The sequence below is a fragment of the Venturia canescens genome, chromosome 5, assembly GCF_019457755.1.
Source record: "Venturia canescens isolate UGA chromosome 5, ASM1945775v1, whole genome shotgun sequence".
Lineage (NCBI taxonomy): Eukaryota > Metazoa > Arthropoda > Insecta > Hymenoptera > Ichneumonidae > Venturia > Venturia canescens.
In genome coordinates this window covers 10402607-10423101 of record NC_057425.1, presented here as the reverse complement: position 1 = coordinate 10423101, position 20495 = coordinate 10402607, and the positions used below count along the sequence as shown (strand labels likewise).

Genomic DNA, 20495 nt, shown 5'->3' with positions numbered 1-20495 from the left:
CAATGTCACAATCTCCCTTTCTTTTAACTCGTTCTTTCATTATAATTCCAACCTACTTATTAAGCTCACGAGAAGAGAGAGAAAGAGATTCTTGTGAAAGCATCGGAACGACATTTTTTTGAAATCATAGTTTCAATTGTTGAAATAATGAAAAATCTATCAAAAAATTTTAGCTTGGAAAATTATACAATAATAATGTTCTGGTTTCATTTCAATTCCTTCTGAAAAAGTAGAGATAGTATATATTTTTTTTAATTCCACTTATTTTTTTCACTTTTCCATTCTGAATAATTTCACATAGACAAATCAAACTGACAATAAATGGGTTTTCTTATATTAATCATGTATTTTTCCAGTGTATTTAAACATTTTACTTTATCTTGCTGCTTTTCATTCAACTTCGTGGAAATAAGATAGTTGTTTCGGTTTGAACTGTAGATAATTAGAGGCTGCATCGTGTTTCATATTTCATACCGAATGCGAAAATTATTGGGAAAAATATGAAACCATTCGCGTACTAATTGACGAATGATGCGTACAGTTATCCATTGATCATTCGAGTTCATATGGAAATGCTGGTTCACAACTATCCAGTTACTTCATTAAGGAAAAAAGATAAGTTTAAAATCGACCACCATGATATCTTCGTCACCGATTGCGGCTAAGTTATTTGAAATTTCATATGAATCCCTTCGCCAGTCCGTTTCTCATTATTCGGGATAATGGAAATTTATCAAAATATTTCTTCTTTCTTATCATCTGCTGGATAAAAAAGTATAAAAAAATCGATAATCAACAGTCGACGGCTGCGTGAGTTTGACAATAAACAATTCTGTGTATTGCAGTGTTGAACCATGTGATGACTTATGAGTATGGATGAGTCGACTAACCTCACTTGGAATTTTCGAAATGGAAATTTTTTGACATAGTTTGACCGATTAAAAGAAGGCTCTGTCAGCCGATTCTTGCCATCGTCCTGCGTAGGCTGACAGGGCCTTTTATAATCGATCAAACTCTGTCAAAGAATTTCCATTTCGAAATTTACTGTCTCTCTCGCACTCACAGTTGCGATATACCGACGAATATATTGTCAACAAGAAACGAACCATTGACGGAAGCTACGAGAGTTGCTCGTAGTAAAATTTTTATCTGCATGCGCCGTGCGTTCAAGAGAAAACTCGCATGAGTAGAATGCCTTCGCCGAGAATATTGAACGATATTAAGTATGAAACAGGAACGGACAAACATGTCAGTAAACGTGTTGAATTTAGCGCGTTACACTAACTCTTTCGATTGATTTATAATGAGAGAACCGGTGACGATAATGCACGCACGCGTTGTTGAACTCGGGAAATAAAAGTGACGGAAGAGAGGCAAGAGCGAATGGAGAGGAAAAAGAAAGTGGAAAGTGGAGGTGAGCCACTGGAAAAGACAGCGGAAGGTAATCAACGAGATAATGGGCGAAGTCTTCTTGTCGGAAAAAGAAGTGCTCGCACCGAGTGCTGGGGGAAAAATCCGTGAGTCGTCAACCAGTCCATTGTGCTTGAGAGGACGCCTGAGCATACAGAAGGGAATTTTCTCGCTTGCCAACATCAGTGAAAAGCTTCGTATATCTTTTGCCCCTAGATCACCAGGTCGATTGCTCCTTTTTCATATCTCATTTTTTCTATATTGAATAATTTTATTGCGGAGCACGGGGAGGAGACAAAAACGGATGAAAAGTAGGAGAGAGGGAGAGAAATAAAGGTGCTGCGCAGTGTATTGTGGCCAGAGATATAAATTCGAGCTGGAATGACAGGGCGAAGCATCGAGAGGAATCTTAAAGAGCTTTTTTACTCTCCAACCACGAACGAGTCTTCTCTCCTTTTTTTCTCCACCGTTTCACGAAAACAGCACAATTTCCTCCGTTCATTCTTCAACGATCTTTCTCTTTGCCTTTCGAATATATTATCGGGCTCTAATTGACTTTTATATCGATGCACCAATTGACGTTATTCAATACTCCACTTTGAACTTTTCTCATTGCACTCATAAATTCGTTTTGCTCTTTTTTCTCGTCAATATAACCAGCCATTTCCCACTGCTATCGTTCCGAACGAAATGCATTCGACAGAAATATCGCCTTTCGCATTAATTCAACACTCGGTAATCGAGCAATTGCTCAATTTTTTCGACACGCTCATCCAAGCTGAACGGTGCAGCGAAACATGCTTCAGTTATTCATTCTTCTTTTTCCCATTTATTCACAATATATTGTGCTGCAGCTTCCGAATGGTTGTTTTTCAAAATGTCAGTTTCCCTCGACAATAGGAATTGCCAAAAAATTTCAAACTAACTGCGCAGAACACCATATTTTTTGTACACGAATAGTTTATCAAAACCATAGCAACAAACGAAAATTCACATCGTTGCTGCGGAAAAAGCATATTGCGCATTTATGGCTGGAGGGATTGACAATATTTTGCTGGTGAAGAGTTTTCGTGTCCGAATTAAGGTAGTAGTGCATGCACGAAACGAATTTCTTAAGAAAGTCTTGAAATTTACACAGAGTTTAAATGGATAGTAGACTGACACGCATGTCAAATTTTAAAGGGTCCATCTTATTGGTTATTTAGATAAAATGTGTTTAAATATGAAGAAAAATGTACAGGATTTTAGAGACTATGCGTTAAAAATCGTTCATCTTTTCATATGACGAATGAACGCTTCTTACGAAGTTTATTAAAAAGTACACAATAACAAAAAGGCATTCTGTCTTCTTATTAACACTTTTTTCTTGATCCATTTCCCTTTGCGTTCTCTAACAATGCGATTTTTAACACAAAAAACTACAGTATTTTCGCCAGGGCTGAATGAGATTTCGGGTTTAGTCAATGATGGATCCCCGATTAATTAATTACTTGTAATTTCATTCGCCAAAAGATGAGTTGAAAAAATGTATTTCAAATTTCGAATTAATAACTCTGACATCAATTTAAAGTGATTATATCTTTAATCAGGAAATAAAAATCGATCCAATTTAGACAGTTGAAGTCGACTTTTCAAGTTTGACGAATAATTTTGTTTACATAAATTTTATTAGAGAAATCCACGTCGTTCGAAAACAAAACTCTGTATGAGGAAAAAGCTCAAAAAATAATTACCAGTTCCAGGGAAATTCTCAGGTTACCTTCAACCTCTCAGGGTGGAAAAGGATTGAGAGAAAGGAAGGGGAGGCGAAGCCGAGGGTGTAGGGAGTTGTTAATTTTATGATTGCGTCGCATCGATAATTCACAAAAGTTTCTCGTCTACTGTGAACGTTTTCTACGAGAGCTTGCTAGAATGTTCAGGAAAAAAACAAACTTTCCAGAAGGTCGGGGTCTTTGAGAAGATTTTCATGTTGCCAGGAAAGTGCTGTTGCATGCATAAATTTTGATGTGGTAACCTAAAAAATGATATTCACGAGCTAACATTTTATCACGATAAATAAGGTTCATGCGCAGATATTTTTGAAAAGATCATACAAAATTCTGCAGTGAACGTGAAACGGAAATTGAAAAAATCCAAAAAACCGAATTAATTTCACGTAAAGAGAAATTTACACAAAAAGACCAAATTTTATCTATAATTCTCTTCCTGTACTTCCGCTTTATCCGTTTCATTGTAATGGCGACAGTCTTATTGAGAATTCCTCTGAAATCATATTTTCGTGAATACCAAAGTAATTTTATTGAATTTCCCCACTTCTTTGATGACCTAACTTCGTGCGACCTTCGTTCAATGTATTTGAAGTACAAATTCATTCTGTTATGACAATCAATATTCAATTTCCTAAAAAGCTCTCGGGCTCTTTGAAATTCTGAAAAGTATTAGATTTCGTAGAGAAAGAAGAAATATGGGAGAGCGCATATCACGGTTCGATTTCAAATATGCGAAGGAATGGTTTCTCGTCTTATGAAATTTTTGGGGTATTTCCGTTTCCCTCCCTCACCCCAAACCCCCAGGAATTATCAACTTTCCCTAAGCTTTAAGCTACTAATATAATTATATGTGACGCAAAGTCTGAATGAAAAGGTTTTTGATGCGAAATTTATCGGGAGAGACGAGAGAGCTCGATCCGGATATTGCGAGAGTAGAAACTTAACCAAATATATTTGGAAAGTTCAAACTCAAGAAAATCTGGAACTGGAGAGAAAAAAGAGGAAGAAGAACGACGAAAATAAAATTTTCTCATCTCTTGATAACAACCCCCTGAATTCGATCATTTCTCATCTCGATAAAGTAATGAGAACACGTTTTATCGATTATACTATGAAAAGTATCACGCCCTCATTTACTAATTCGTTTAAATATTTTTGGTCGAAATTGGATAATGTCCTTGAGCGATACCGTCAAAAAAAGTCGTGAAAACCTTTAAGGAATTTCACGCAAATCTAATGAAAATAAAAAATTCCAACCTTAAGAGTTGATATTTGAAAATATACTAGAAATATATTCCGTACATTGATTCCCTGAATTATTATAGGACCTACCGTCTAGTTGACGAGAAAACAATTAACGAAAATCACATTTTTTAAGGGTTATACACAAGCTCCTACTCTCAACTTTAGAGAGCCACAAACGAGAATAAGAAAGTAGAATGTTTTTAGATATCAATGATGTCTTGAGAAAACTTTGTTAACAGTAAAAATGACTTGGGAATGAATAAAGAAAAACATTTGTTTGAGGTTAACGAGTAATAATGACATGAACGGTGGAAGATTTTACAACACCATGAGCCAGCTGTTTTAAAATATAGATATGGAAACGCATATAAATAGAAAATGGTTGTTGTCACATTTTGCTTGACGATTTTACTACGAAAGTATTTTAACCACAATCATTATATTAAAAATTGATCAATCTCAACAAATGTTACACATAATTTTATTAATTGCTAAATTTTAATCGCTCCTTTGATCACGAAAAGAGTAAAAAAGTTGCTTTTTTGAATCACATGCAACGCATGATCTTCTTTAACAATGTTGTTGTCACATGCAGATGTCGCTGAGAAACAAAATCATTTTTTTACTGACATTAGTATTCACTCGAGACAAAATTTGATTCCGTTTTAAGCTGACTTAATTTTTTTACATGCTCCATGAATATTTTTCAATCAAATAATTGTTCCTGAAATATTTAACCGATTTTATATTTTTGAATCTATCGTGTGTAACTTCACTCGCATATACAGAATGCGAGACGATCAAACACGACATAAATCGGAAAATTGTATTTAATCGAATAAACGAATGCCTTTTTCAGTGTTAAGGGTGATCGAATTTTACTAAATAAACGATATCGAAAGCTATCGAAAAGTACAATCGACGAATGAGCTGCACTGGTCAATATTTATAAATGAAAAATCTCATTCTCCGTCCATTTGTGCACGTATGAAACACACGCGGAAATTTCAACATTGGATAAATTTGACTTCGGCTGTGGATCGTTCACTCAACCGGATACGATGCTAAAATATTTAACTTACAAATATAGATTTTCATACGCATTTACACGTAAAATTCATGTAATGGTACACAAACGTTGCTCATTAGAATGAGCAATTATTAGTACAAGCTTCGCAAGCTCGATCGAATTTTTTCGGAAAATGAAACGAGAGATCGCCTTTGTTTTTCAAATCGCCAGCGATTCTGTCTCGTTCCCTTTCGCTCACGTGTTCAAATACAAAATATGATAGAGTTCCTCTCCGAGCAAACAGAACGTGCGAACACCAGTTTTACCGAAGGCATCGACATGATCAAGAGAGCTTCGTATATTACTTTATCGCAAAATTGAAATGATTGCAGTTTGTTCACTCCTCGTTCCCTCCATTTCTGTCTTTGTAGTACGGCACGCGTATGCCATTTGCAAAAAATGCATTCGAAAACGTCGATCCTTTAGTTTGGTTGCTGCCCGAAAAAATGAGCCAGCATTTTTTCACCATTTTATCAGGTTATGAACAACGATCATCGTTGAGAGACGTAAACATTTTTCCATTGGCCAATTCCCCACGAGCAAAATAAAAGCCTTTCCGAAGAGTTGCCAATTACATTTTTTTTCCAGTCTCTGAAAATACGAACAAAATAGGAACGCCAGTGATCGATTGTTATCAATAGTATCGCCAATTATTTTATGCTCCCTGAATGAAGTCCCACATTTTTCGTCATACTAAACGTCGCTTTCTACGTATACGATCAGCATGTATTATCGTGTCGACGACTGTTTGAAATAATTAAATAAAAATTCTGGCTAGCACCGGAAAATTGGGAAAGAGAATAGCCCCTGATTGGTACGACCCCCAAACTATTACGTGTTTGCGTTGGGAGCACACGTGCCAAGATTCTATCCTCACAGCTCGAAAGGGATTCGGCGGAAAGGTGAAGAAGGGGGGAGCGGCGAACATATGTACGAAACACCGAAGCCGACGTGTATCTTGTTTAATTGGATCTCTAAATTAACCTGTAGCTCCCTGGGTAGCGTGAAACATCAAGTCAACTGTAAACAATCGTTTGATTTAATTGCTCAAGCTTTAAAGCTCACCTTGATGACAGACAAACTTTCTAAATTTTCCTCTTATCTGCGCGACAACTGCAAACGCTATTCCCTTCGATGTCACACGAATCATTGTTATCATTTTCATTGAAAGAATTTTAATTCAAGATTATTGAAATAATTCAAAACAAGATTTCACTCGGTTATCGAGTTATGAAAAGTTCTCCCGATTTGAATACACCCCATAACACACACACGCTAAACTGGAAATTTTCACAGCGAGTTCCCAAACTTCGCGTGTTTCTGCGTGCTTTGAAAGCAGGCCCAAGGGGATGGAGAAACAATAAAAGAGAGTAATTTCCTCTCCCTGGCTTTTCCTCAATTTTCCCGATCTTGACTGCTGCCTGCTTCCGTGTAATATCCACAAACCGTGTACGAGAAAAATTCGACTTGAAATCGAGATTGATTGGCATGACAACAGTTCCGTTCAAGTACATGATTAATGTTGACAATGAGCAATGCCAGGACAGAACTACAGACAGACAGAGACAAATGGAGGGGAAGGAAATAATGAGAGGGAAAGAGAACGAAGAGGAGCCAGAAGAGATAGAATGATAGATGAATGACACGACTGTATTGAGCCGTTCGGGGCTGTTCACAGAGGCAGAAATTTCAGGCAAGCAATTCGACGTGGCAATGAGCAATGATCGGCCAATCGGAAAGCTTGGAAATTCACTCTAGGCAGATGACATCGCTCTTAGTCTCTCAATCGAACCCGACACCAGACTTGAGTAAAAACGCCCTGTTGTAGATCGGCCTATTATATTCGTTCAATAATGACTTGAATACAAATTCATGAGTTCATTTTTCGCTAGGACGTTATGAATTTTCTATTGTGTGGTTTGAATAGTGAGGCCCAAAGTTCATAGTAAAGTGTGCATTTATCTCGACTCTCAACAGGCACATGAGCAAACTTTAATTAGTATTGTTAACTCACGTGTGGAATTGTAGTTCAATCATAACCCACCATATGATTATTTGCGTGCATCGAGAACTGAAGCTCATTGTCAGTTGATTAGATCCATGTTTATCTTCGCTTGAGTTAACAATCGTTTGAATTATAAACAAGAATATGTAAATACGAGATTAACGAGTTTTAAAACCCCGCTGCAACGTTCAAGCAGGGAGCCCAAAGCATAGATAACAGATTACAAAAAAGATAATTTAATCTCTACTATCATCTGAATTAAATAAATGATCATTCGTATGCGATGGGGTTGTCAAAAAACTTTACGCTTTCTACGCAACCCGAAATGAATTAAAAACCAGCGACACGTGAAGCAGTGACCGACATTCTTGATTAATTTTCCAAAAGTTGTTTCGTTTCCACATGTAATTTAGTCTCGTCCCGAAGGAGCTGAAAATACCTCTGGAAGCTTTCTACAAAGTTAGATTGAAATGAATTTTCCAAAAGTAAAAAACTCTTCCAAGAGTAGAACAAAGGTGAACTTTAAATGTGAATTAACAATGCGAATTCTTAAATTACGCCTGTCGAGACCATTGATCCCGTGGTACAGCGACAAAAATACTCGGAGCATTGGAAGATAAATTTAGCCGAGTTGGTCCTGCGATCCCAGAACGATGAATCTTTCCCTCCTGTTTGGGATATGCCATTAAGTTTGTTTTTCTTTTTTTTTTTTTTTTTTCATTCGGCCAGTGAATATCGTGCAGTCGATGGGTTGTAAAAGCTATAGGTTTGTTTGGTAGCGACAGTTGGGAAGGGGCTAAGTAAGAAAACAGCATATACAAGCTCCACACAAATATATCCATAGAAACTCAAACAAGCCGAAACTAGAAGGTACCATTTGCTCGTAAGGAGGAAGTGAAAACGCGCGGTTCAACTGACGTTGGACCCGCGGCGTCATTCTCTGATCTCCCCTCCCCCAACCCCACGCAAGCACATATATACCTGGGATGTACGTACCCATTAGACATATATGGAATTATGTACATGAGCCAAAACGCGCGTGTGTGTGTGTGTGTCGGGAGAGCAGCGGTGGTTACTGAGGTCGGGAGGGGGCGGTTGAGGCTTCATCGATTTCTTACCCCGTGCTCCAGTAACGCGTTTCCCCTCCAAATCCCTCCCCCCTTCTCCTCCGCCGCGTTCCGCCTGGCTCGCCAGTACTACTGACCTGAACTTTGGGTGTAGCCTGCACTCTCTCTCTCTCTCTCTCTCTCAGCGCTATATATTTCTCCTCACTCACCGACTTGCTCGCGAAGAAAACACATTTTCCCCGTTTCCTTGTTTGCCACCTTCCTTCTTGCCTGCCCCCTCCCCTCGGCCGCTCCCCGCCGGTTTATCCCTACTTTTTCAAGCGTTACCGATGTTTTCAACCCCCGAGACTTTTGCAGCATCTTTCTCTTTATCTCTTTTACATCTTCGGGGCTTTTGGACGTTTGGAAAAATGGCTAAAGTCTCTGCAAAGTATCGATTTTTCTCGAACCCCGTATGCACTGTGGACGTACGGATTTGACAATCATTGACTGAGAAATTGATTCCTTTCGGGCCCCCCCAAGTACGAATGCCACTCATTTTTTTCATATCCTCGATATCAGGAAGCCATTGATTGTCCCAACTGAAACAATGCACGTCGAGTGGAGAAGAAAAATTCATTGGCCTTTCGCCACCGAGATCCGAATTCGGCTGCCTGGGGGAATCGCTTCTCGAGATATGTTCAATTCTATAGCTTGTTTACCTCCGTTTCAATGGAGGGACTATCATCCCTATACACGTTCCTTTGACACGCCCGTACAAACACTACACAATCCAAGTATCTGCTTGTATACTGAACAAATATTTAATATACATGCTATTACCCGCTTATGTGATCGAATACCCGCGCACGCTCAGTCATCCATACGTGCAAACACAAATGAATACAGAAATACGTACGCGTCCGTGTACCTGATGTGTGTAACTGGGCAGGCCTCCAAGATATGCGTCGAAATCGAGTGTAAAATGATTAACCGCGATGGAGGCTCAACAGTTACGAGGATTCCAAAAGAATTGGAGAGGTCAAGATTTTTGGCGGTTGCTTCGAGTACGAAAATTCATTGAGCATGAAAATAAAATGGAACATCGAAAGTTTCCACGATGGATGAAAAGTAACGATGAATTTTGGGCGTACGAACCTTTCACGGTTACAGGCATTAAGCAACAAATACAATTTGCAATCGCAGCACCTGACGAACATTCGAATACTTGCTTTTGAATAGAGAAATTTATTCGAATGGTGTTTGCGAGAATAAATCAGGGAAATGGGCATCTCGAGTAGGCGGGATAAAATTGGAAATAGATTATTTTTAGTGTACACGGGTTGAAGGGAAAAAATAGAATAAAGAACAGGAAAAAAGGTGACTGAATAAAACATCAATAGCAGAGTGATCGATACTGCACCGAACGAGCCCTTAAGCGAATTTTGAAGTGAACATCTGCAAGAACGATGGATCCGAAGAATCGAGTGGAGGATCAGAGAAAAAGTGGAAATCTTAGCTGCGCGTCTTGAATATAAACTATCGAAGAGAAATATTGTAAGAATTATGAGCTTGCGAATGGAATTAAAAGTAAGTACAAACGAAATCATAATCCGTGCATCTAAAGTGCAAATTGCCACATTGGATAAGTCCCTATAATATCTATATTTCGGCAAAGCCTGCAGAGAGTTAAGGAAACAGGTGTAGATTTACGGCAGGGACGAGTAGTACTTCATTCTTTTTCTTTGTCAGGCTTGGGGTAGCTTTGAACCTCACTCCATGGGCAATCAACTTCTCCAGAAAGAATACTGTAATGCTCTCGTAAAGTATGTTGCTGCAACAGTGCTCTCCTCCCGCTTTCTCATTCTTTCTTATTCTTTCTATTTTTTTTCCTTCCCCGTTTTTTCTGCCACCTTTTGTGGACTCCAGACACGTTTCTCCTTTGATATTTCTTGCACGCTTCTCTTCCTCTTTTAGTTTCTTCAGTACCCTGCTGCTCTCTCTTTCTCTCTCGTTGCTTTCCTTAGCCTCCTTTCCCCACTCTTTTTTCTTATCGTCTTTCTGCACTCAGGAATTTGTTCCGCGACCTAGCGCGGTCACCGACTATGTACGAGGACCTCAGAAAATAAGTGAGCGAAGAACGTGAACCTTGGAAGGGTAAAATTGCGACAAACATACTTTCGAGAGCCACAATAATACTCCTCCATGACCACAGTCCATTAGAATATTACTTGCCCATAAGCTATTCCGTATTCCACATACTTGTACGTAACTTCCTTCCGCTGTTCATCCCTTTTTTCTTTCAATAAACTAAAAACCGGGAGCGTGTGCACTTTCCAAATTGTGACAATATTCACACTCGGAAAAGTGCTCGAGAAAATTAAGAAAATCTCGGAAATCCTGGTTCAGCATCGGAAGAACGTAACCGACATTGGGATCCGTGATCGGTGTGTGGCTCCGACAAGCAGTGGCTGCATTACCGTTTGCCATGCAAATCACTCGCTGATCGCGAGGGGGAAGGAGATTTTGCAATTTTTCATTGGCGCTCGCTCAAATGTGATGCAATAATCCATCACGAAATAGCGAATGTCGAGAATACTCTTGGGAAAGATTAAATTATTGAAGTGTTTTTCAGGCAATGGACCAAGCTAGTTAAGAATGCAAGAGTTTAGGTAGGATAACAATAAATCATTTTCCTTCCAACTGATCTGCTCATGAGCTTTTGGCGCATAAGCTGCGAGATCGAAATAATTTACTGGGGATTTACAAGGCTGCTGATGCCATTTTCGAAATCAGTTTTCCCTTCACAGCCTGAAAAGAATTTTATCAAAGTCCCTCGGAAATGATCGTATTTCCTGTCATTTACGATCGCTATTTTGGATTTCAATGTGCTGACTTTTTTGATTCAGCATCAAACGTACGTTGTACAGTAATTTTGGGAAATACAAAAAAGTATTCAATGATTCATAATATTTGAGAGAAAGATGAAAGCAGTCGAGAATGTAGAAAGTTATTCGAATTTGTACCTACTGCGATACCAAAAAATCATTGGCACCAAAAAATGGTTTCCTTGCTCTCTAATTTACATGTATCCTTAATGATATCACATGAACAAAAAACTACATAAATTTGTTTAACGAGCAAGCTTCGATGAAGATTTCGTCGACTGAAAAAACGATGGTTTTTTCAACCAAAGCAGACATCTGACAAAATGATTTACGGATGCTGAAGCAAGCTGTTAACTGAATCAACAAAACTCCGGTGTAGCCAAAGAAATCAATGCTAACGCAAAGAAAAATATCCTTCGACTGCGCTCGTCGAATTGATCCGCCCTCGAAAAACATTCCGGATCTCACCAAAAAATTGTTGACTCAACCAGTACTTTGTCCAACAAGAGGAATTCAGTGTGACAAATAAATTCTTTTTCAGTGCGCACACGAAAATAAAAAATTGTTGAATGCTTGAATTTGACAAATCCTTTGATTAAAAATTAATAAGCTGCACGAGTGGGACACTAAAAAGAGTTGGGCCAAGTAAATACGAGTGCAGCACTGCCTAAGACTAAAACCAATAGGAATCAGCGCAAATGTATAAACGTAAATCCTTAAGCCGATCCAGTGAGTACCACAAACAAATGTTATACCACTGCTGATTTCGAGACGGACATTTTCTTATTGTAATTGCCCAGACTATGGTTAAATCGAATGTTACAACGATAGTGTTAAGCATCGAACGACGGCAAGTCACTTCACGCTTCTACACTTGAGATTGCTTCGTTTTCCAATATGTATAAATCATTTTAAATCAATAATAGAATCACGTACCCTTATTAAGAGATAAGCGTCGCATGTGAGACAGAATACTCAAGTACTATGCCGAGGATAGGAAGTTGATCTTTGGAGAATAGTTCAACACCTACTTCCATCGTTGTATCTGCAGTTATATTGATCTACTTCCATTTCTAATGCACCAAGTTGAATTTTCTTTTATACACCTCATTCGTTATTCGATTAATATTGGATTGGCGATCCACACTGTCGATGGCGATGCTCGCGTTTCTCGGAAATATGGCGCTATATTGGAGTGCAATTTTGACAGTTGTGCATGATTTATCACTGGAAACATGAACCAGTCGTTCTTAAAACTTTAATCATTGATAAAAACGTACATTTTTGCTGATAACCGCTCCAAAAGTCACTTAACGACATTAATATTACGTGACAGGTTGCCTGCTTTACACTCCAACAGCAGTTCGAGAAAAATCCGCGAGGCGTCGCTGCCTAGTGTGGGTCACGAGACCCTTCGCATTTAGGCTGAGTTGACAGTTTACGAGTTTGAGGTTTTCTCAAACCTCGCGATTGGATTTACACGTACTCATGCATTTACGAGGAGCAGACAGGAGGTTGATAAATTTCAAGTTACTAAGTATAAAAATCATGGCAGCCGATTTGAGCCTACAAAGAATCAAGACTTCAGAGTTCATTTGTCCTTAGATAATACACTTTCGAATGCCTTTCATCGATCGACCAGGAGTCGATATTTTTAAGGGTATTGCTAAATCTTTTTAGAGGGTGGGAGCACGAAACGAAGTTTCATGCTAATACATTGAGTGATGTCAGCAATGCCACCTTATAGATACTGAATGATTACTATTCATTCGGATAAACAATGCGAAAATTTTCGGATAAACTTTCAATGATAATATTAATTATTATTCAGAAAAACGTCTGTTTTAATCACTTAAGGTTGATAGAATATTTATTCTCAGTTATTGAAAATTTCGTTGAAATAAATTACTTCGAATACGTCGAATATAAAATACTTCGATATTTAATTTCTCCAAAATTAGTTCGGTAACCTCAGTTTTTCTTGAAACAGGACATTCAGGAGATATTCATCAACGAGTAGAAACATTTTTATGGACATCAATTCACTTAAAAATTTTAAGCAACGACCTTAAGTAATACGCAAAAGTTATTAACTCGGTTCTGTAATTTATTGGAGGTTTGAGCAGCTGAATACTTTATGGGACAGTATTTTGAAGGAACAATTGCAATTATTCGTTATACAAATTTTTGAAATTTCTTCCTATGGGCAATACATCGTTTTCGACTCTTGAATATATGCAATAAAAGCAAGCGAACGTGCAAAGAAAGAAACGTGATAAATGCAACCCAAAACGAAGAAAAAGCAGAGAGAGCGTACATGGGACTTTGTTGAGAGGAAACGTGTGATACTTGTGGTTTTTAACGACAAATCGGGTAAAATGTGCAGCACGTTGTAAAAACAGGGAGCCGTGTTTTTTGGAATGCTGATTAATACTTTGTTTTATAGTAGCGCTTCTTTTTTTGAGGTCAGCCACAGGAAAACACTGGCATATTTCATATCGTAACCCTCTTTTGTGAGACCAAGCACATTTGCTGTTATCTCTTGGAAAAAAATTTCATTCAAGAACCAGAAGAAAATCATGCAAGGAGTTTGCGATATCGCAGATGAAGGTTTTATAAAGAGAAACAAAATTATTCAAAGTTTTGAAAGCTCTTTGAAAGCTTGTCTGATGCATGGAAGCTGCTTCATTTTATCAAGGTTTTCTGTCAGATTAACTAATCAGGGAATTTCCTCAATATTCCAATATTTATTCTCAGCGAATTATTAAAAATTTTCTCTATTTATTCGGTGTGGGTTATAAACGAATTCACAGAATGCTCGACAAAAATAAACCAAAAGCTGTCTCGATTCCACGAATTTTTATAACACCTCTGTTATTTCCACTACCTCGATTTAGTGAGAAATTCATTAAATCCGGAGTGGAAAATTCAAAAGTACAGATCATCGTTGTAGCAACAGAAACACGAAAATACCCGGAAGGGTTGGAATTTTTTACAGAGCTTGAAGCGAATTTTCATGAAAATACAATAATATTTCCTGGAGTATACAAGGAAATTCAATTTATTTTCTTGAAAATTTCCTGTGCTATTTAAGGAATTCCATTTTCTCTTCATGAAAGTTTTCCATGTCAAAATTTCCAAATATTCCAAGTTATCTCCGATTTCAATTGCTGTAACGTGAATTTTTACCTATCAATTCTTTCCCCTTATAGTCGCTCAAACGGTAAATGAAACGAATGAAAAAATAAACAACAAAATATCGTCAATAGATGAATCGAAAGTTTTGCCTCAATTGTTAAATCCCTAGAAATTTCTATCATTTTCTCCATGGTTATACGAGAATTCCGGGAATCCTTAATCGTTTATACGCCAGAGTGCTTGTATGAAACCAATTTAAGCATTCCTATCTGATCCAATAAAAATATTAGATATAAAGATAACGATAATCCCGGAGTATTGAAGATTCACGAGAAGAAATATTCTTGGAAAAAAAAAAAAAAGAATCACGTTGGAATATTTATCTGCCACAAATGCATTTTCATTCGCCCTCGATAAGAATGGCGAGTGAATGCAATGTTATATTAAACCACTATCAAGTCTGATATCGAAAGCACTGCACAATTTTTTTGCAGTGTGTGGTTACAATCAATAATTCATATCTTCGATCGCGAATAGAGCAAAAGCTCTTAATTCATGCAGGAAGTTTTATGGCATGTTAGGTGGTTACTGCTCGTGGATTATACGGTATAGGCAAATCCTGTGGAAGCCGATAGCAAGGGCAATTACTTTGAGAACACTTTACGACAAGCAGGAAGAGGGGAAGGGAGAGAGAGAGAAAACACTCGAGAGTCAGGGCTAATCTAAATTTGCAACTGGCAGTGTGCATGCGGTATACGCCGGTAACATAAAATAGCGATTTGAGTAAAACCCACAGAAGCCAGGCTCGCATCCCGTGAGTTGCATCCCCGATGCTTGGATTTAGTTAATGAAGCAAGGAAGAGTAGAGTCACCATATGAAATTTAGTAAGAGCAGGAGAGAAAGACTGCTATCAAAAGCTCACTTCAGAGGTCAGTGTCCTCTTCTCGCTACTTAGTCTTCCAACGTTCCATTCCGATGGATCCTGAATACTAAGCTAACCAATATCCATTATCCCAAAGATATACCCACTGCAACCATTAACTTGCATTTGCCAGTTATAATCGCCGGGACCAGTCAAATTAATGAATTATATTAACGAAGATTATATGTCGCAAGAGAGCACTGGGCATTCCGATAATTTTTTACTGGGTTAACATGCTGATGGAAATATTTCAAAATTCATTTTACAACGAAACATTTCCTCGTTCATACATCAATTGATTGGATCCTTTTCGGATCAAAAGCATTTCCGGTATTTCATCAATCAAGTGGTATTTAAGGAAGTTCACGCGAATCTCATAAAAATCCAAAATTCCAACTCAGAGAGATGATATTTGCAAAATATGCTAGAAATATACGCCGTGTATTTATTCCTCGAATTATTATAGGACATACTGTCTAGTTATCGAGAAAACAATCAACGAAGATCACATTTTTTTAAGAGTTATACACAGGCTCCTATGGCAGGCACACTTCCTGTGCGACCATCTGGATTTAATGACTTAGGATCCTTCCTACTTTAAAGAGCCAAAAACGAGAATAAGAAAGTAGAATGTTTTTAGATATCAATGATGTCTTGAGAAAGCCTTGTTACTGGTGAAAATCACTTGGAAATTAATAAAGAAAAACACTTTTTTGTGGTTAACGAGTAATAACGACACGAACGGTGGAAGGTTTGACAATGCCATGAGCCAGCTGCTTTAAAACATAGATATGCAAATGCATATAAATAGAATATGGTTGTTGTCACATTTTGCTCGACGATTTTACTACCAAAGTATTTTAACCACAATGATTATACTAAAAATTGATCAATCTCAACAAATGTTACACATAATTTTATTAATCGCCTCTTTGATCATGAAAAGAGCAAAAAAGTTCACTTGCTTTTTTGAATCACAAATAACGCATGAACTTCCTTAATATAATATATTATTCGAATTCGAATTTTGTTATTCCTCATTGCGCACTTGTCGCCTCATAAAAGAAGTATAGGACTTGAGAACCAGAGCATGTGAGCGCAAACCACCAATCAGGACACCCGAATATTTCGTCAGATATCACAGCTCTCAATATCAATAAAGAAAAAAGCGATAAAGCTGAAAGGAACAAAAAACCGGTGACAGAAAACATGAGTATGAAAAATGACTTGGAATGGTTTCGTGGAAATGTGGGAAAATTGAAAAAAGTAGGAGCAAAAGGAAGAAATCATAGCAGGTTGAGGACGCGAGAAAGAGAAATCTTGTCGCTTTCCACAGCTTCGAAGTTGGTTCAAACTTGGGCTTAAACTTTGGCGCTATCGCAAAGCCGCTCAAAGTCTCGATATATCCCCTTCGGCGACGGAGCGACGCGACGACGTCTCGTTCTCCGTTGCGTTAATTAATTATGAGCCAACTCGCCACGGAAGTGGCTTAACGAGATCGGCTCTTTCTCTCTCTGTTTTACTGTAACGCCTGCCTGTGTTAATACACCCCCGATTACTATATCGGCTACCGCTGAATTTGTCCGCAAACTCCATCAAACTCAACAGTTGACGTTCACCTCGAACCCCTTATACAAATTTACAGATATACCAATTCCTATATTCATAAACTTTCTCTCCAAGCAACATGCTAGTTTCGTTACCTTAATTGCCGAATTTTTCCCTCGAAGAGCAATAATAAATTTTCATTTTTCTTCGTGTTTCAGTTACGAAATTCATTCGTATAGGAATCGCCGACAAGAACGATAATCCTCCGTACTTCGACAAAGGCCTCTACGAGGCTGAGGTAGACGAAAATGAAGATATTCAACACACCGTTCTCACCGTCACCGCCAAAGACCACGACGAGTGTAAGTTTCATCTTTTGCAATAAATTTAATAGCAATTATCCCTATCAACTACCTTTAGCTGTCATTTTTCGGAGACTGAAGCAAAAACGATGTTCGTCAGACGAGTTCATTCGGTTTATTGGATTCAAAGTACTTCTGTAACTTTGCTGTCGAAATTTTTGCTTGTCATTCCATTTTAAGGTAGATCGTGCCCGAAGGATCGTATTTTATGGGTGCCTAAATTGGATCAATTTTCACTTCCTGTTTAAAGATTCAATCGCTTTAAATTAATATCAGATTTATTGATCCGAAATTGTAAATAAATTTTTTCAACTTATCTTTTGACGAATTAAATTACAAGCCATTCATTCAACGGGGATCCATCATTGACTGAATCCGAAATTTCATTCGTCCCTGGTAAAAATAGTTTCTTATGTCAAAAATCGCATTAGAGAGCGCAAAGGGAAAACACAACGGGAAATGGATCAAGAAAAAAGTATTAATAAAAAGCAGTAAAATGAGCCAAGCCAAGAAGAAACAAAAAGCCGAAATAAGCAAGTGTTCTCTTCGTATTTAAACACGTTTATCTAAATAACCAATAAGACGAGCCCTTTAAAATTTGATAAAATTTGATCGACTACCCATTTAGACTCTGTGTAAATTTCAAGCTTCTTTAAGAAAATCATTTCGTGCATAAACTACCTTAAAACGTTAATTATTTAGGATGTAGTACAATTCCACTGGTGATGAGAGCACCAAATTTCATCATTGATTAAATGTATTGTGTACTTTCTGCATAAATTGAATTTTTAATGTTGTGAATGGAGCTTATTTAATGCGGTAATGACTAATCGGATGATTGTGGGATCCAGCCTCGCGTATTCGATACGAGATTACGAGCGGTAACTTAGGGGGTGCGTTTGCGGTTAAGAACATGACCGGGGCGATATACGTTGCGGGGCTATTGGATTACGAGACCAGGAAGAGGGTAAGTCTCGAAATTAACTTTATTTCTTTTTTCATCCATCCGATAAGCTCTTATCATCGCTCTAGTGGAATGAACATCTCTGCGAGGGATGGAAAAATGAGAAAGGAAGCTTTATCACATTTTGCAGCATCCAAAAATAAATAAGATGTTCTATACACGCTTTCCAACTAAGGTGTATCATTAAAACGAATTTCGATGATAATGAAGGACATTCTGTTACGAAATATGATTTGCTACTGAATGAAACTTAGATTGCGATTCGATATTTCAAGTTTGCGATGTTGCTGCCAATTATGATAATGTTATCACGTTCCTTGTGTTGTTCTGATCACGTCTCTTCGAAGCGTTATCAGAATTTTTTTCGGTCGATAAAATTCGATGTTTTTTGGATTACAGTACGAGCTCAAATTGACCGCCTCGGACAACCTTAAAGAAAATTTCACCATCGTAGTTATTCATGTTAAGGACGTAAATGACAATCCTCCTGTATTCGAAAGGCCTACTTACAGAGCTCAGATAACTGAGGAAGACGATAGAAATTTACCCAAACGTATTCTACAGGTACTAATTCAATACACGAGAAAAAAACTCTCGATTTTATTCAATAATTAAAAAAATTTCCGAAAAATATCACAACAATTGAAACGAATGTTAAAGACAACGAAATGTTTCAGGTCCTCGCGACAGACGGCGATAAAGACAGGCCACAGGATCTCGTTTATTTCCTGACGGGACAAGGAATTGATCCGAGTAATCCAGAAAACAGTAAATTCGATATCAATCGTACCACTGGCGAAATTTATGTATTGAAGGTGAGAGAATTTATTTTTGTTTATTAAAAAATACATTTATCACATTGCTATTTTCTTTTGCTTTGTTTTCACAAAATTTGATGCTCAAACAACCTTTAATGATTAGAATTTATTATCCTTGGTTCACCTATACACTAAATTTTGATCCTACGCGGAAACGACAAAATATTAGTTTCCTGAAACTAAGGTGCCGATATGTCGTCGGAAAGTTCTTGTAAGACATTTTAAGCTTGTACCCAATTTGAAGTTTGTTGATGAATAAATTCATCAAGCATTTTGGTTTCGTAGTAGAAAATCCGAAAATGTATCCAGAAAAGAACCTCCTTACACTAAAACGATGAGAATGAATAAAAAAAAAAGAGTATGAAGAATCGTATATTCCAGACTCTGTGGCATTTGAAAACCACAATTTCAAAATTTTCGAACCTTGGCATTTTTTCATAGTCTATTGCGTTCGAAAATCATTTTTTTCTTTAGGGCATTACGACTTTGTCTCATTCGACTCAGAATCGTGTGAAACATGTTTTGAATCCATCGTAGGAGTTCATTTTTCGATTTTTGAAATTTTCGAAAATTTTCGAACCTTGGTATTTTTTCGAAGTCTATAGCCTTCGAAATTTTTTTTTTTTTCGGTCATTACAACTTTGTCTCATTCGACTCAGAATTGCGTGAAACATGTTTCGAACCCATCGTGGGAGGTCATTTTTCGATTTTTGAAATTTTCGAAAATTTTCGAACCTTGGTATTTTTTCGAAGTCTATAGCCTTCGAAATTTTTTTTTTTTTCGGTCATTACAACTTTGTCTCATTCGACTCAGAATCGCGTGAAACATGTTTCGAACCCATCGTGGGAGGTCATTTTTCGATTTTTGAAATTTTCGAACCTTGGTATTTTTTCGAAGTCTATAGCCTTCGAAATTTTTTTTTTTTTCGGTCATTACAACTTTGTCTCATTCGACCCAGAATCGCGTGAAACATGTTTCGAACCCATCGTGGAAGGTCATTTTTCGATTTTTGAAATTTTCGAAAATTTTCGAACCTTGGTATTTTTTCGAAGTCTATAGCCTTCGAAAATTTTTTTTTTTTCGGTCATTACAACTTTGTCTCATTCGACTCAAAATCGCGTGAAACATGTTTCGAACCCATCGCGGGAGGTCATTTTTCGATTTTTGAAATTTTCGAAAATTTTCGAAATTTCGAATTTTTTCGAAGTCTATTGCCTTCGAAAATTTTTTTTTTTTTCAGTCATTACAACTTTGTCTCATTCAACTCAGAATCGCATGAAACATGTTTCGACCCCATCGTGAGAGGTCA

The 20495-nt window shown here is 37.5% G+C and overlaps 1 protein-coding gene across 6 annotated transcripts in view; it reads left to right on the top strand.

The window, feature by feature from the left end:
- Positions 1 to 20495, top strand: part of CadN (Cadherin-N) — a 108096-nt gene that overhangs the window by 74996 nt on the left and 12605 nt on the right. For all 6 annotated transcript variants that reach the window (XM_043420812.1, XM_043420811.1, XM_043420810.1 and 3 more), the window contains 4 exons: positions 17260 to 17403; positions 18255 to 18370; positions 18767 to 18931; positions 19045 to 19182. In XM_043420812.1, coding sequence (XP_043276747.1) covers positions 17260 to 17403; positions 18255 to 18370; positions 18767 to 18931; positions 19045 to 19182 — 563 coding nt within the window. The remainder of the gene's footprint in view (positions 1 to 17259; positions 17404 to 18254; positions 18371 to 18766; positions 18932 to 19044; positions 19183 to 20495) is intronic.